The 16,886-nt window shown below is 29.8% G+C and overlaps 2 protein-coding genes across 2 annotated transcripts; one reads left to right on the top strand and one right to left on the bottom strand.

Moving 5' to 3' along the window:
• Nucleotides 1–232: 232 nt before the first annotated feature.
• On the bottom strand, nt 233–2,133 carry LOC123299203 (V-type proton ATPase subunit E). Its single transcript, XM_044881500.1, has 4 exons — nt 1,993–2,133; nt 1,586–1,761; nt 803–971; nt 233–735 (listed from the first exon to the last, which is right to left on the bottom strand). Exons 1-4 carry the CDS (start codon nt 2,023–2,025, stop codon nt 433–435), a joined length of 681 nt encoding a protein of 226 aa, XP_044737435.1. The 5' UTR covers nt 2,026–2,133; the 3' UTR covers nt 233–432.
• A 1,870-nt stretch (nt 2,134–4,003) lies between these two features.
• LOC123299202 (transmembrane 9 superfamily member 3) lies at nt 4,004–12,709 on the top strand. Its single transcript, XM_044881498.1, has 9 exons — nt 4,004–4,124; nt 4,264–4,459; nt 7,625–7,980; nt 8,837–8,968; nt 9,369–9,535; nt 10,263–10,488; nt 10,943–11,151; nt 11,258–11,488; nt 12,499–12,709. The coding sequence occupies exons 1-9, from the start codon at nt 4,050–4,052 to the stop codon at nt 12,641–12,643; spliced, it is 1,737 nt and encodes a 578-aa protein (XP_044737433.1). The 5' UTR covers nt 4,004–4,049; the 3' UTR covers nt 12,644–12,709.
• Nucleotides 12,710–16,886: the final 4,177 nt, after the last annotated feature.

The raw sequence follows: 16,886 nt of genomic DNA, 5'->3' as shown, positions 1-16,886 counted from the left end.
GCATAACGTGAAATATATAAATTTTAAGTATTTTTAGCCACGGGTTACGGTAATTACGGGAGCGGAATTCCTCACTGGTCGAGCTAGTTATTTTTATATTTCATCATTTGAGCTTGTTAACCAGACTATAAAGGCTTTATTGAGTTAAGGATTTAAATAAAAATAATTAGATATAACTAATATATTATTGATTTTTATTTGGAATAAAATTTTTAAGAGCTTATGAGCTTATTTAAAAGAACATTTTACATTAAACATGAATATCTTTAACTGATCATTAATCAATAAATCTAATTGTAAGCCCAGAACCTTTAACAAATACATTTTATAATATTGCTAATTATGCTAATTTCATGTAATTTCTTTCTTTTTTATTTAATATATACATAAAATTGATTTTCTTTTAAACACACAATACTGAACGATAATTAATTAATCGGTGAATTTTCTGTTTGGATTGCGACCGAAAAGTGCATTACGTATTTCAGGAATGAGTTGTGCAGCAACTAGCTCCAATCTAGATTCCAAAGTATTTGCAATTTTAACGCGTCCTCTCATCGCATAAATTTCCACACCACCACAACTTTCTTGTGGTAAGTAATTTTCTGTATCAATTTTTAAAACAACATCTTTGTTGACCAATACTGAATATTTATCTTGAATATTATCGATGACAGATTCGACAATCGCCTTATCTTCTTCACGAATACGAATCGTAACATTTGTCTCGAAAATCTGAAAGTTTATAGCAAGGTGTTGTTAAATACAATTAATTTTAAATCCATGAAAGATGATTGATTACCTGATAAAGACCTTGCAATGTTAATAAAGTTAATAATTCTCTGTATTGGGCTTGATTCTTCGAAATAGTTGCAAGACGGGCTCTCGCTTCATCAAGAACACTACGTACATGATCTTCTCTTACTTTCAACACTTTCAAACGTGCTTGATTTAACATGTTTGATGATTGACTAAAATAAATTTTAATAAAAACAATTCAATTAATATTCGTAACATCCAATAAATTTATGTAAAAACAAGTGAAAACAAACAATTGACTGAGTTAATTGTAGAAATACCATGTATAGTCATTGTTGATTTCTTTATCACATTACACAGGCAAACATGTGACACATACATAACTGATAATCAAGTATAGTACATATTATAAAATTTCCGCCTAATTGGCGCCCTCACGGGTAAACAGTGATGTTTACGAAAAAATGTTGTTTAATTTTTGATAAGGAACATTTTTTACATTTAAACTTTTGTTCTATCTCTAACGGTTTACAAGATGAGTCCTACGGACCCAAGACCCAATTGTCCTATGTTGCTCATTTACGAACTTGACCTCACTTTTTACGTCCTGAGTACGCTGTAAAAATTTCAGCTCGATATCTTTTTTCGTTTTTGAGTTATCGTGTCCACAGACGGACAATCGGGAATGGACTAATTAGGTGATTTTATGAACACCTATGACAAAATTTTTTTCCTAGCATCATTATTTTTAAGCGTTACAAACTTGGGACTAAACTTAATATACTATGATATATTTCATATATACATGGTATAATTAATTACTTACATTTTCTTTTGTAATTCAACTTGTTTTTCCTTTTTTTCATAATATTCCATAATCTTAAGACGTTGTTGTTGTACTAATCGTCCTTTTTCAATATTAAATTCTTCTTCTGCTTTAGCATCGATTTCTTCAGCTTTTTCATTGGCTTCTTGCTCAATGAAAGCCATCATATGCTTAATCTGTTAACAACCCCCAATGTTTTTATTAATAAATTATACTTTTATTTTACATTTATTAATAATGATATGTTTTATAACAATAATTTTACAATAACTATTAATTAAAATCATTTAATTGCATCATAAAAATTAAAAATCAAGTACATTTAATTTTTTAACTTAACTATAGTTGATTAATTTTGTAATTCTTAATTTCTAATAAATAAGTAAAGAATTGAATTCGTAATGTACCTGTTTTTGAACATCAGCATCGCTTAAAGCCATTTTGTATTCGTATATTTTATTTTATTAATAAATAATAAATTTTTTTATTGAATGTAAAGAGCTACTAACTCTGGTTACGCCTTTAAAATTTACTTTGAAATGGAGTAAGTAGAACGATAATCATATGATCAATCAAATGATTTCAATGGCACACACAGATGGCACTATTTGTCAACGGCACAGACAACTTATTAATTAAGCGCCTAATTCAAAAAAATATATTTACAAACATTGCGAACATTGCTTTTACCACAATAATTAATGAAGGTTTTAAAAAAATTTTAAAATTTAGCAAAACACTTTTTTTGCTTTGAATAACTCAAAAAATCTTGTGAAATTTTTAGTTAAAATACAAACTGGAATTTTTAATGTTTCTCGAAAATTGACTGAATTAATTGTTGTAATGCCCTACATGAACAGTGTTGAATATTATTGCTTGTAATATTTTATACCCTGTATATATGTAATATATATCAAGGTATACCTATGTTTAGTCCCCAGTTTGTAACACCTAAAAATATTGATGCAAAACATAATTTTGGAGAATTTTTCGAAGTATTTCAATAATTTTTTATTTGTAGTTTTTGAATCTACATGCTTTGAAGAAATTTATTTTAAATTAAATATTTTACATGTACACTACAAAATGTTGACATGTTGATTGGCATAATGTGGACGCACCTTTAGATAATAATAAAACTAGTGAAGTTGTATGCTAGGCACTAATAGTCCGGGAGCCGGTGACAGTAAATCTGCACTTACATGGATTTCGAAATTTCACATATGAATCAACATTTATTTAACCATAGGTACAATATAAGGAATTTTTGTTCTAGATTGGTCAGGGTTTATCCTGACAGAAATATTTTTATAAATTTTTATATTTTGAATAATCACAAGTTTGCACTTGGAAATTAATTTGTACGATATACCATTTTATTGCAAATTTTCGGCGTGATAGCTCAAAACTTAACCAACCTATCGTGCATATACACTAGACTATATTGTGAATGTCAAAAATTAAAAACAGACCAATTACTATAGCGTATTCTTACTGGTGTAGGGACTAATCTTTGGGGGCTACAAACCTTGACTAACGGTTCCTTCGGTAGGTAGCAGGTAATCAGGGGCGCAGTACCCGAGCTCTTTCACGTTAAAGTATAAAAGCTGAAATTCACACAGAGTGTTCAAATGACCATTTTAAGTCAATATTGAAAAAGACAGATCAATCCGAAGGGGCTAACACTCCCCCAGACGTGGTAGAAGGTCAAATGCAAAAATATACAATTATCTACATTTTCTTCCATGATTATGAACTTATTTCACTGCAAGAGTTATTTTATTATTTAAATATGTTCAGTTCACGTATTGAATGTAAAAGCACAAAATCCTTACAAAAATAAGCGGGTAATAACTTTTATGGTAGATAATTAAATTACCTACTTTTTTGTAAACTAATTTTTTTTGTATCACTAACCGTTTAAGACTTATACAACTATGACGATTTACTTATTGAATATTTGACCGATATGTCTTCTAATGTTAGTTGGATGGATTGATATGTCTTTTTCAATATTGACTTAAAATGGTCATTTGAACACTCTGTGTGAATTTCAGCTTTTATACTTTAACGTGAGAAAGCTCGGGTACTGCGCCCCTGATTACCTGCTACCTACCGAAGGAACCGTTAGTCAAGATTTGTAGCCCCCAAAGATTGGTCCCTACACCAGTGAGAATACGCAAAAAAAATTTCAGCTTTTATACTTTAACGTGTCTGGCAGGCACTGGCTCTTACTCTATCAGACTGGCACCCCGCCTATAATCACTAGTGAATTAATTCTAGTTCTAGGTATTTTACGTTTATTACTAACCGGGTGACACTCATTCTGTCTACGTGTGTAAATAGCAACAAAATAAATAATTAAATGAAATGTGTACAGAAACTTTAAATTTTATGATTTTCATCTTTCAATAATTAAAATAAACACTCGAATATATCAAAATAAACATAAATTATATTTAAAATGCGATCTAAACAAATATTGTTTTTACTAACATTCTTTTTAGTTTCTGTGTTTTGTGATGAACATTCTCATATAGTAAGTTCAATCATCAAAGAATCAATCATTAACTAAATTAAATTGTTTTTCAACATTAATTAATTATTATTTATATGAAATGAAATTATTAATTAATTAATAGATACTTTTTAATTATTCATTTATTTATAATGTTTAGTATGAAGATAATGAAGAAGTAGTATTATGGATGAATACAGTAGGACCTTATCATAATCGACAAGAAACTTATGGATATTTTACTTTACCATTTTGTATAGGATCTAAAGAAACTATATCCCATTACCATGAGACACTTAGTGATGCATTACAAGGCGTTGAGCTGGAATTCAGTGGCATGGAAATTGATTTTAAAGGTAATTTTTTATTTGCTTTATTTCATACAAATATTCATTCTTTACATTTTAATAAAATCACTGGGTGGAGAAAAGCTACTCGATATACAAACTGACTTTATTTCCCAGTAAACGAGGAGAAAAAAAGATGAAATCTCTAAATTTTGACCTATTGCACCGTTTTTGATGACAATTGGGGAATTCGTTTTGTTCATTCTATAGATAAGCTATATGATGCCAAGTGGTGCTTTTATCCAGTGGGTGGAAAAATATATGTTGGAAATAATAACGCGAATCAATAGATCGGTGAAATCTAAGCAAAAAAGTGTTATTGAAGTATATTTCGAAAATTCAATAATTTCCGAGTTATTGGCGTTTTAAATTCAAAAAGTGCATTGCACATTTCTTAAAGTACTATAAACAAGTGAAAAAAAAACAATTGACTGAGTTAATTGTTGAAATACCATGCATTAAAAGTGTTTATTACTCATACATACATGTCACACATACATAACTGATATCCCCATATATACATACTATACAATTTACGCCTAATTTGCGCCCTTGCGGGTAAACAGTGATGTTTACGAAAAAATGTTTCGAACAAAAGTTGTTTATTTTTTGATTAGAAACATTTTTTACATTTAAACTTTTGTTCTATCTCTAACGGTTTACAAGATGGGTCCTACGGACCCAAGACCCAATTGACCTATGTTGTTCATTCAAATTTCAGCTAGATATCTTTTTTCGTTTTTGAGTTATCGTGCCCACAGACGGATGGACTGACAACCGGAAATGGACTAATTAGGTGATTTTATAAACACCTATACCAAAATTTTGTTCATAGCATCAATATTTTTAAGCGTTAAAGCGTTAAGAAAAAACATTTTTCACTTAATTGGCGTTAAATACTTCGAATTTCCAACGCCAACAACTCGGGAAAGTATTGACTTTTCGAGACATACTTGAATGGCACTTTTTGCTTAGAATTCATCATTATTTCAATTTCTGTTATCATTTTCAACATATATTTTTTCACTGCTGGACAAAAACCTCACTCGACATGATATAACTTTTGTATGTTGGGGTCTTATCTGTTTACCGTCAAATTTTCAAGTTGATTGTGGAGTTATTAGATATAATTAGGTTTAACCTTCGTTTGCTGTAGTATGAATTCAAAATTGAATACTGCCTCAAGAATCAAAAATTTATTATTGAAAAAATGTATGCATATATTTTTAAGATCGTTGATTACGAATTTGGAGTCAAAATTTCCAAATTATTTATTACATTCTTAATATGGTCGCAATACGTATGGAAATAATAAAAAACTAATCAAAATTATAATTATTTTTTTCCTTATTGAAAATATTGTAAAATTTAATCGCTAAGCGCGAGCAATGTTATAATTTTCCTACATGACGCTCGTTGCTTTTGTAGCCATATCTCGTTTGCTGTTAACCAAAGAAACAATTTTGAAGGTCTTTTTGTCAGGTCAATGAAAAAAGGTACAGATGTTACCATAATATTCAATGTAATAACGTCAAAAAAATTTAGAGGCGTTAAATCGCATGATTTGGGCGGCATGGCATGTTGCATCGTCTTGTAGAAACCACCTGCTGTTTAGATGTGGTTTCTTACATGCTATATTTTGCAATTTTAGCACAAAAAAGTTAGTTATTATGTTTCACGAAGAAAAATGACCCAAAATGATGCCTACATCCCAAAATGCTCACAAAACAATGACTATTTTAGGATACATCTGTCAGCAATCACTCGTGGATTTTCGGAACCCCAAATGAGACAATTCGGTCGATTAACGGAGCCATCGAGATGAAAATGAGGCTCGTCACTAAAGACGATTTTCGTTAAAAAATCCATCCAATTGTTGTTATTCCAAAATCCAATCAGAAAACGCTCTTCACTGTCCATGGTCTTCTAGCTTCAGCTCTTGAGTCAATTGAACTTTGTACGCATAAAGATTCAAATTTTTTGTTAAAATTCGATGCTTTTTTTTGTGGAAACACTAATTTCCTGAATTCAATATCAGATTGATGTGATTGGGCTTGCCTCAACATTTGCATGAAACCAAGATGAATGCGTGTCTCCGTTTTCAACTCATTATCAGACCCAGTTTACTCATTTTCTTTCATTGATCTTCTTACAGTGGATTCATTTGGGGCATTTCGATGGCAAATAATTGGGATTTTTCAAATATAAGTTTTATAACAAAACTGTCTATATTTTTTCATGATAATTTTAAATTTACAAGCAGTTTTAAAAGAACTTCAAAAAAGATTCGAAAACGCCCGAAAAATAAATGTTCTTAAAACATCGTTGTGACGTAATAATGTTAATTGAATAGTATACACTGTATACAATTATTAATTAACATTATTACGTCACAAACATTTTTTTGTCAGGCGTTTTCGTTTCTCCTTTGAAAAGTTCTTTCAAAACTGTCTGTAACTTTAAAGTTATCATGAAAAAATAAAAACAGTTTTGTTATAAAACTTATACAGGGTGCTAGATAAGTTGGATACATATGGAACATTTATTTTTCATACATTACGTTACAATTATTATTGTTGACGTACGTAAAACAGTTATCTTCAGTCCGTTTTTGCCACAACGTATCCGCCTTGGCGTTTCATGCATGTAATTGCTTTTTACAAAATTCTTTAAATACATTCCTATACAGCTCGGGAATGATTTCTTGAAAAATTTCGCTTATTATCTGTTCTAAATGGTCTAAAATAAACGATCATAAACATTCCTAACGAACTTTTTCAATTTTGTAAACACCCCGTATATTCTATGTAAAAAATACATAGAAAAAATAGAATAGAATAGATAAATGTTAATATTTTTGAAAACAGAGCTTTTTTAAGAATAAATTTTTTTCGTAATCTTTATAATAAAAAAGTTTTCCATATGTAGCCAACTTAGCTAGACAACTTGTATATGATCTTTCCATAATTTTTCGCAATGAGAACTCATTGTTATATATTTTAGCGCTCCATTTTACTTAACTTCCAACTGTCTAATAAAGAACGACTATTTCTTTTTTAATGTCAAATTATGACACTACTAAATGACACGCAATTCAAAACTGTCGTTCTAATTGGGACACCCTGTAGAATGTAGTCGAATATGATTTTAAAATACTTGTATCTTTGTTTTCAGCTGATGTAGGAACAACAAATTACTGCCAAGTCCAACTAACACAAGCGAAATATAGTGCTTTTGTGTATGCAGTGAAAAATCATTATTGGTATCAAATGTATATTGATGATTTACCAATTTGGGGTACAGTTGGTGAAATGGAAGACAATGAATATTATTTATGGACACATAAAAAATTCGATATTGGTTACAATGGTAAACAGATTGTGGATGTAAATTTAACATCAGAAACTAAAATCAAATTAACGCCAGATGTTAAGATCTCATTTACGTATGAAGTGAATTGGAAAAAGTCTGATATCAAATTTGAAGATAGATTTGATAAATATTTAGATCCAAATTTCTTCCAACATAGGGTTTGTATAATCTGATATAAATTACAATCGTGAAAGTTTGGGTGGTTGGATGTTTGTTATTCAATAACGTGGGTTTCGTGTGCATTAACAGGTCCCGTCGAACAAGGAATGTATTTTGACCCGCTGAATCCGAATTTTCAACTTGCTCACCGATTAGAGTGGGGGAAAATCGTTATAAACAAATTAATTGTTTATACGGCCATAGCTCCTAAACTATTGAAAATTTCGAAACAATTTTGTCCCATTTTAATCTACATGAAAAAAATTTTTTTTCTTTTTTATTCGTCTTGATTACGACTAATGGAACCGGAAATACAGTTAAAATTGTAAACAAAAACGATAGCTCATAAGGTCGGCGCGCGGTAAATTTATCTCGGTAAAATGTACGGTTACTATGGGAAAGTGTACAGGAACCATGTTTTTAAAGGGTTTTGTAAAAGTTCGTGAAATAGATTTTTAGATTTTTTATCGATAAAAACTCCGAAATCTATTTTAATCGTGGGTAATATCACTCTCTTATGATCACGGATAGAGTTCGTTCAAACCAAAGTAGCACCGAGCAAGAGAGAGTATAAATACGAGTGCATATACATGTACACTATATACACTCTCTCTTGCTCGGTGCTACTTTGGTTTGAACGAACTCTTACACCGCACGGCGCAGCTAGAAAATAATAAAAAGTTGACGTTAAAATTTAATTTTTTTAAAAAGCGATGTATTTTAAACAGCTTGAAAGTGTAAATACACTTATTTTTTGTTCGAAAAAATACAAGATGCTCAAAATGGTGGGACTATTTGATTGGCAATTCTTGATTATTTGAATTCTATTGAATATATAATTTTTAATAATTTCAGATACATTGGTTTAGTATTTTTAATAGTTTTATGATGGTTATATTTTTGGTTGGTTTAGTTTCAATGATTTTAATGCGAACGTTACGTAAAGATTATGCTCGTTATAGTCGTGATGAAGAAATTGATGACATGGTAAGTTGATTACATTTTTATACCCTTTATACAGGAAGTTTGTAACGATATAAAATATTAATGCTACAAACAAAATTTTGGTATATGTATTCATAAAATTACCTAATTAGTCCATTTCCGGTTGTTCAATAACAACTTTCTAATTTAAAGTTTTCATCTACCGATTACCAATTATGGAGTAGAGTGAACTTTTCATTGAGTTTGAATATCTAGATCAAGTTTAAAATATGTCAATTTAAAAAAAACATACATTATCTTGCAATTTATCAAAAAAACTACCCTCGGTTTCGACCTGATTGTGGACTCAGATCAAATGTTTCACCGCATGCGGTTTTTTGGCCGAAGGTGGCCGAAGCCGAAACTTCAGTTGGGCACTACAAAAACTTAATTAATTTTTTAGGAACGAGATTTAGGTGATGAATATGGTTGGAAACAAGTTCATGGTGATGTATTTAGATCTGCATCGCATCCCATAATATTTTCAGCACTTGTTGGAGCTGGACATCAATTGACAACTGTTGTTTTTACCGTGATAGTGTTTGCCATATTAGGAGAATTATATACAGAGTAAGTTATCAATCTACGTGTTTTTATACCCCATGTATATATAATATACATCAGGGTATACTAGGTTTAGTCCTAAGTTTGTAACGCTTAAAATATTGATGCTACGTACAAAATTTTGGTATATGTGTTCATAAATCAACTAATTAGTCCATTTCCGATTGCCCGTCCGTTAACACGATAACAGAAAAACGAAAAGAGATATCAAGCTGAAATTTTTATAGCGTGCTTAGTACGTAAAAAGTGAGGCCGAGTTCGTAAATGAGCAACATATGTCAATTGGATTTTGGGTCCGTAGAGCTCATCTTGTAAACCGTTAGAGATATAATAAAATTTTAAATATAAAACATGTTCCTTATAAAAAAACGTTTGTTTGAAACATTTTTTTATAAATATCACTGTTTACCCGTGAGGACGCAAATAAGGTTATAATATTATATAGTATGTATTATATATAGACTACTTCATCAACTCTATACATGGTATACCAACAATTAACTCAGTCACTTGTTTACTTTCACTTGTTTTAAATGATAAATACATTTTGAAAATTCGTGAATGTCTTCCTTTTGACTAGTTTACCAAACTTTCCTCTGCGTTTTCTTTCGAAAAGGCTGCCGATGAGCTTGAGAGAGACACACAAGTATGAAGCGGGAGAGGGAGTAAACACTCAATAGTAGTTGATTATAAATTGATATTATGGAATTGTTAAAATATGATTTGATTACAGACGAGGTTCACTTTTATCAACTGCTATATTTGTTTATGCCGCAACATCGTCGGTAAATGGATATTTTGGTGGATCATTATATGCAAGAATGGGTGGAAAAGTATGGATTAAACAAATGCTAGTATCTGCATTCCTTTTACCAGTCTTAGTTTGTGGAACTGCTTTTTGTATTAATTTTATTGCAATTTATTATCATGCCTCGAGGGCAATACCTTTTGGTACAATGGTAAGTAATAACTTTTAAATTTGATAAATTTTTATACCCTAAGTTCACTGATAATGGCTGAAAATCAATTAAATAAAAAAAGTAGCAACGCCATTTTTTCCAAGTTTGAACATTTTACCCGTAAACAAACAAAATTCCATAACACATAGTGTGCTATGGAATGTTAAAAATGGACAAATTGATAATTTAATATTTTTATGTAATCAAATATTTCAATAAACTTGCAATAATTTTGAGGGTGGACCAAAATAATAAAAAATTAAAAATACGAGTTTTGTCAGAAAAATCGGTATATGGGTATACAAAAAAATTCTAAGCAACTTTTTCGAATAGTTTCTAACCATCACTGACGCTAGATAAAATATTAAGAATCAGTCATATTTGTCAATTTGTATTATGTTGAAATTAAATCAAACACTCTGTATAACATATTTATTTTCATGTTTACTTTTAGGTTGCTGTAACTTGTATTTGTTTATTTGTAATTTTACCTTTAACACTGTTTGGATCCGTATTGGGTCGTAATTTAGCCGGTACTCCTGATTATCCATGTCGTGTAAATGCTGTACCACGACCAATTCCAGAAAAAAAATGGTTTATGGAACCACCAATTATTGTTATGCTTGGAGGAATATTACCTTTTGCATCGATATTCATTGAAATGTAAGAATTCAAACTAAAAATAATTCAGACTGTTTCGACCGGAGTCAATTCTTATAAGGTTTTTTAGGGTGTGTGAATGTAATTGAAATAAATAAAATGATTTTAGGTACTTTATCTTTACATCGTTCTGGGCATATAAAATTTATTATGTTTATGGATTTATGTTGCTGGTCTTTATAATTTTATTAACAGTGACGGTATGCGTTACAATAGTATGCACGTATTTCTTATTAAATGCTGAAGATTATCGTTGGCAATGGACCAGTTTCTTAGCGGCTGCATCTACCAGTGGATATGTTTATTTATATTCATTTTATTATTTCTTCTTCAAAACAAAGTAAGTATTTTTAATTTTACAAAGTCTTTTATTTATTTTGTGATGTAATAGGCTTTTGTCTACTAAGAATAAATTGATTGGATATGTAGATACCAAAACACAAAATTAATTTTTATAAAATAAAATTAGTAAAAGTAGACATTCAGTCACGTGACATCAGACTCCAATTATTACAATAATTACAAACGATATGTAAACAATATTATATTTTAATAGAACGAAGCAGGTCAGTTGATTACAACTGCTTAAACTTGCCCACATAAAAATGATTGTATGCCAAGTCTTGATGTCATTCAAGACGTCATGACACTCTACATTATTATACCATGTATATATGTAATATATATTAAGTTTATTCCCAAGTTTGTAACGCTTTAAATATTGATGCTACCAACAAAGTTTTGGTATAGGTGTTCATAAAATCACCCAATTAGTCCATTTTCGGTTATCTGTTCGTCTGTCTGTCTGTCAACACGATAACTCAACTAAACTAAATTGACACTGTATAGTCATCATATTAAAAATATCAATGATAATCGAAGAGACCATGATGTAAATAAATATCGTATGCATGATTAAAAGTAAACAACAAAAACATAAAATAAATAGTTTATTAAATTTTAGAGTATTAAAAAATTATTAGTGGTTTTGTTTTTCTATAAAAACCATTTGTGTTCAAATTAAATGAACAAACACGCAAAAAATATATTTCTGCTATCAATTACTGTCTTAAACTATTCGGCTTACAAAAAAATGTTTGCTTATTTATAAAAAACAACTTTCTTATTTAAAGCGTTTATCTAATGTATGAAAGTTATAAATCAGAGGGACGTTTGAATTGAATTAGAAAACATATATTGCATTTATTTCCCTATAAAATGTGTGCCATTGAAATTAATATTTTTCGTTTGAAGAATTTTCCTCGATTAAACTTATTTTTCGAGTTTCAACCAAATGTCAAATTAAAAAAGATAACACCCTGTATATTGTATATATTTTGTATTTTACAGGATGTATGGTCTCTTTCAAACAGCTTTCTACTTTGGATACATGGCATTGTTTAGTGCAGCCCTTGGTATTATGTGTGGTACAGTTGGATACGTTGGTACTAGTATATTTGTGCGGAAAATATATTCAACTGTTAAAATTGACTAAGTGTTTAAAACAATCTATATTTTTTTACTTATATGTACACACACCATTAAATAATAGTTTTAATTAAATGATTAATTAATTAATTATTATTTAAAAGTTCGTTGAATTTAAAAATTAATGAAAAAATAAGTTGAGTTGTTTGTTTTGTTCAACAAGAAAGACTTTTTTAAAAAAACAACATCATCGTATTTATATTAAAATAAATAAAGACTTATCATGTAAATTTATTAACATAACAAACATAATGTAGGTATACTCTGCGTCACAAAATATGCACAAGTTGATTATTCATATTTATTAAATCAGTAAAAGTTCCATGATTTTATTGATAGGTATATCACATTAATATTATTAAATATATTTTAGAGAAAAAAGTATGGCACCTTTTTTACATTTTCTCAGTGAAGATTTTGTGACGCAGAGTATACATTATAATTTGATTTAGGTTTTTTAAATCAATCAATATTATTATTCATCAAGTTGAAGTGATTGATCTTCACAATTATTATAAATTAATTACTAGAAGTCCAGCAATCAGCAGTCAGCAGTCAACAAGCTCAGTTCAGCTTTAGTAAATAATTAATTGCTGTTTTTATGTTATTAGTTATAATAATTAAATTGTTTTCAATTTAAACACTTTTTTTTAATTTTTTTTAAATAATTTGTTTGTTCTTAAAATGATGCAATGCTTTGTTCAATTCAAATTAAGAGTATATACTGGTTGTAGTACATCTCCCAGGAGTGTGAGAGAGTACGTATGTATACATTAAGCAATGCGATTAAAAAATTATTTAAGCTGAGCGCAACACCTTCTGCATCCTCAATGTCAAAAATGGTTCAACATACAAAAAAAATTCAGGCAAAATTTTATCCTCTACAACTTTTATAATAAATATTAATACAATGGAAAGCAAAAGACACGAGATATTCACAAAAAACTGATTTTCGAGACCTTTGACCTTAAATATCTAACGACGCAAACGCGTGATCATATGTGACTTTTGAGACAACATTTGTACTATCAAAATAATCTTTGAAAAAAAATTCAGCTTATTCCGTCAGATTCCGAGGTGAAATCCTAAGATGATTGGAGTATTTATGACTTTGTTACATGTGGTTTCTGGTCGTGATATTTCTCGTTTTGGAGATCGGTAGTTTTCGCCCAGATGATACGATTTAACGCCTTTGGGGAATTTTTGAAAGCCACAAGTTTATGTGAACAAATCCTCAACGATTGAAATCTTAAAAGACGAAATTCAACGCTGTGCTTTTAACTGATTTTGTGAGTGTTGACTGTAACATATACATTTTTTTGGGACTCCCCGTATTAAAAATATAATTATGCAAAATTAATAGCAAAATGTAAAGGATCACTTTGACAAACATTCATAGACCGTGGGCTTTGTGAATTTGCAGCGTTCACCATTCATTCATAGTGTTATGCATGATGCTTTTCGTACAAGTTTAGTTCGTGAAATGGAACAAGGTAATGGGTTGCTGCGGTTTTTATGTGGAACACACCCTTGGGAACCAGTAATGTCATAGTGACATAATCGTAATCGAAACTCGAGTGGACAGGGTAGCAGGAAAGAAGCCGCCTATCTGAGCGATTAGACCACTGGGTGAGGTCTAATCCTAGGTCGTTGCGTACTTTTTATTGCGCACCAGGCTGTCTTTTGTTTTCAATTTTTTATATTTTGTTTTCATTCATTTAACATCGCTTTCTCTCTCGTTCGAGAGAAAGGCAGCCTGAGGCTCACTCAGTACAAAGTGCACAACGACCGAATATTAGACCCCGCCCAGATAGGCGGGGTCAATTCAGTCACGGGAGCTTATAGTTTGGAATAGGAGCTACAACACACCTTCAATCAAGTGTTTTTTTAACTCTAACGGAATAGCAAACACCGCAATATTTGCTAGAATTGTATTCACACTTTTGTTATTTTGTTTTTATTAGCCGATGCCGATGGAGTAAACAAAAAACATGTCAAGTTTATAAATTATTTTTAAAATTAAAACAATGTGTGTAAAAAAGTTAAAATGAGTAAGAGTAACTCATTAATGAGTTTTTTCTCCAAGAAGTTAAATTAGATGTATTTAGGAAAAAAAGTATTTTTAAAGGTGTGTACAATTGTCCATCAGTAAAATAATTGAAATTTCGATAAAACAAAAAGTATTGTCACAATTTATATTAAATTTAAACCTTCCGTTGGTGATTGCAACAATAATGTCATGAAATGATCGCAATACAGGCCTCTAAAAGGTCTGTATAAAGCTCTATCAGATATAATATAGCTCAAAATAAGTCGTTTTTAACCCCCGAACAAAAAAAAGCGATATTATAAGTTTGACCGGATTTTGATTATTTCTTTTGAAAGGCAATTTAATGGAGAGTGTTCTTCGATATGTTTCAAGTGCGGGTTTAGGGTTCCGTACACGAAAAATTTGTCGGGGGGATTTTTAAATTATGTTTTCACTTGTATCTAAATTTGTCTTAGTACCAAGTTGTTTCGTTTGGGAGCTAGATGCTCCTAAAGTTGAATTTTGAAATCGTTTTTTGTAATTAATTCCAAATGTTAAATGCTATTTTGCTAAAATTAAGTATGTTGACATTATTTAATAGGACAAAAAAGTCCACGTGTTTGGAATTAAGCCACATAAAACAATTTCAAAAATTTCATCTTTAAGAGCGTCTTACTCTCAAACGAAGAAACTTGGTACTGAGGCAAGTTTAGCTAAATTAAGTTATTTTGAGCTGTAGTAACTTACTATATCTGGCAGAGCAGTGTACAGACCTTTTAGAGGCATCCTGTATATCGGAATGAAATGAATCATTTATTTTGAAAGTGGCCTAAGTCGTTAATTCCTTTCCTTCGATTTATAGCTTATTACAAACCAATATTATGTTTGAAGCAAACAGGACGATAAAATGGGGTAGAGGTTAAAGTTCACCAAAATGATCCTTACGTAATTAATGAATGGCCCTCCTAATACTAATTGGATTGTTAAAAATGTTAATAATCTTTTAAAAAAAAATCAAATTTGCGTTGATCGTTTGATTATTTATCAAAATTTTTAAAATTTATTAAAATGCAATACCTTTTATATCTCAATTTTGCAAGTGAAATATACAAAATTAAAAAAAAAAAGTGCTGTTTTGTAGCTCTCTCCAAAATGAACCGATTTTCTTAAAACATATTGTTAAGAACACTCTCTATTAAATTATCTTTCAAAAGAAAAAATAGTTTAGGAGCTACGATGTCACATGCAGGCAAGAGGTATGTACACACATATCGATCAAACTTATTCGTTGTGTGCATAGTCATGGTAGGGACAATAAAATCGATGTCAGCGCTTCCAGTGAAAAATTTTGGCGTTAAAGGAGGCTGTTATGATTAATTTGCAATTCTTTACATGTCAAAGTCAAATTAAAATTATTGAAAAACACTAATTAATTAAACTTAATACATTAGAAATTGTGAAAATAAGAAATCAAATTGCACAAATATTATTTTTCAAATGTAAATTTTCATAACTATTTGTTTAAATTTGTGAGATAATAATATTAAATTTTCAATGTAAGTCATAAATGAAATCCAGACAATTATATATTCATTCATACAATTCTATAATTAAAGTAGTGTATCGTTACCACGGAAACGCCTCCAAAACTCACGCACGGTGCGAATATAACATTTCTCTTTTTGGTTCGAAATTAAAAATAAAGACTTAGGCCACAAATTCAAAATATATGGCTCTAATATTTATATATTTGGACAAAAGTGTAAATAAAAAAGTGATTTGTTCACAGATTGTAATTATTTGATTATTTGTTAATGTTTCTTTTGGTTTCAATCCAAAATTAGATGTTTTTTTTATTCGAGTGTAAATTTAAATATTATTTTAATAAAAAAAGTCATAATGTCTTGGTTATAAAATATTATAATAAATTAATTAAAATGTATTATAATTATATTTTATTTGTTTAGTGACAAAATAAATATTATGGACCTTTTTCCTGAGAGAATTAAAAAATTTACCAGATCTCCCTGCAAACATTTACGAATCAAAATTAATTACTTTTAAAATTTTTAACCATAAATCGAGGTAAAATGTTAGTTTCATTGATTAGCGGCAGAGGGCACCACCATCGAAATTAATGTTAGTTCAACAAGTTTACCATAGATGGCACTATCATCGAAATTAATGTTAGTTCAACAAGTTTACCATAGATGGCACTATC

The sequence above is a fragment of the Chrysoperla carnea genome, chromosome 4, assembly GCF_905475395.1.
Source record: "Chrysoperla carnea chromosome 4, inChrCarn1.1, whole genome shotgun sequence".
Lineage (NCBI taxonomy): Eukaryota > Metazoa > Arthropoda > Insecta > Neuroptera > Chrysopidae > Chrysoperla > Chrysoperla carnea.
The sequence above is the reverse complement of the archived record's forward strand: the minus strand, read 5'-3'. Positions and strand labels throughout refer to the sequence as shown.

Coding starts and splice junctions, on each gene's coding strand:
- LOC123299203 (XM_044881500.1), bottom strand. CDS start 2,025: ATGGCTTTAAGCGATGCTGATGTTCAAAAACAG. Junction 1,762..1,992: donor ATGCTGATGTTCAAAAACAG/GTACATTACGAA, acceptor GGTTGTTAACAG/ATTAAGCATATGATGGCTTT. Junction 736..802: donor CATTGCAAGGTCTTTATCAG/GTAATCAATCAT, acceptor ATAAACTTTCAG/ATTTTCGAGACAAATGTTAC.
- LOC123299202 (XM_044881498.1), top strand. CDS start 4,050: ATGCGATCTAAACAAATATTGTTTTTACTAACATTCTTTTTAGTTTCT. Junction 10,489..10,942: donor CAATACCTTTTGGTACAATG/GTAAGTAATAAC, acceptor GTTTACTTTTAG/GTTGCTGTAACTTGTATTTG. Junction 11,489..12,498: donor TATTTCTTCTTCAAAACAAA/GTAAGTATTTTT, acceptor TGTATTTTACAG/GATGTATGGTCTCTTTCAAA.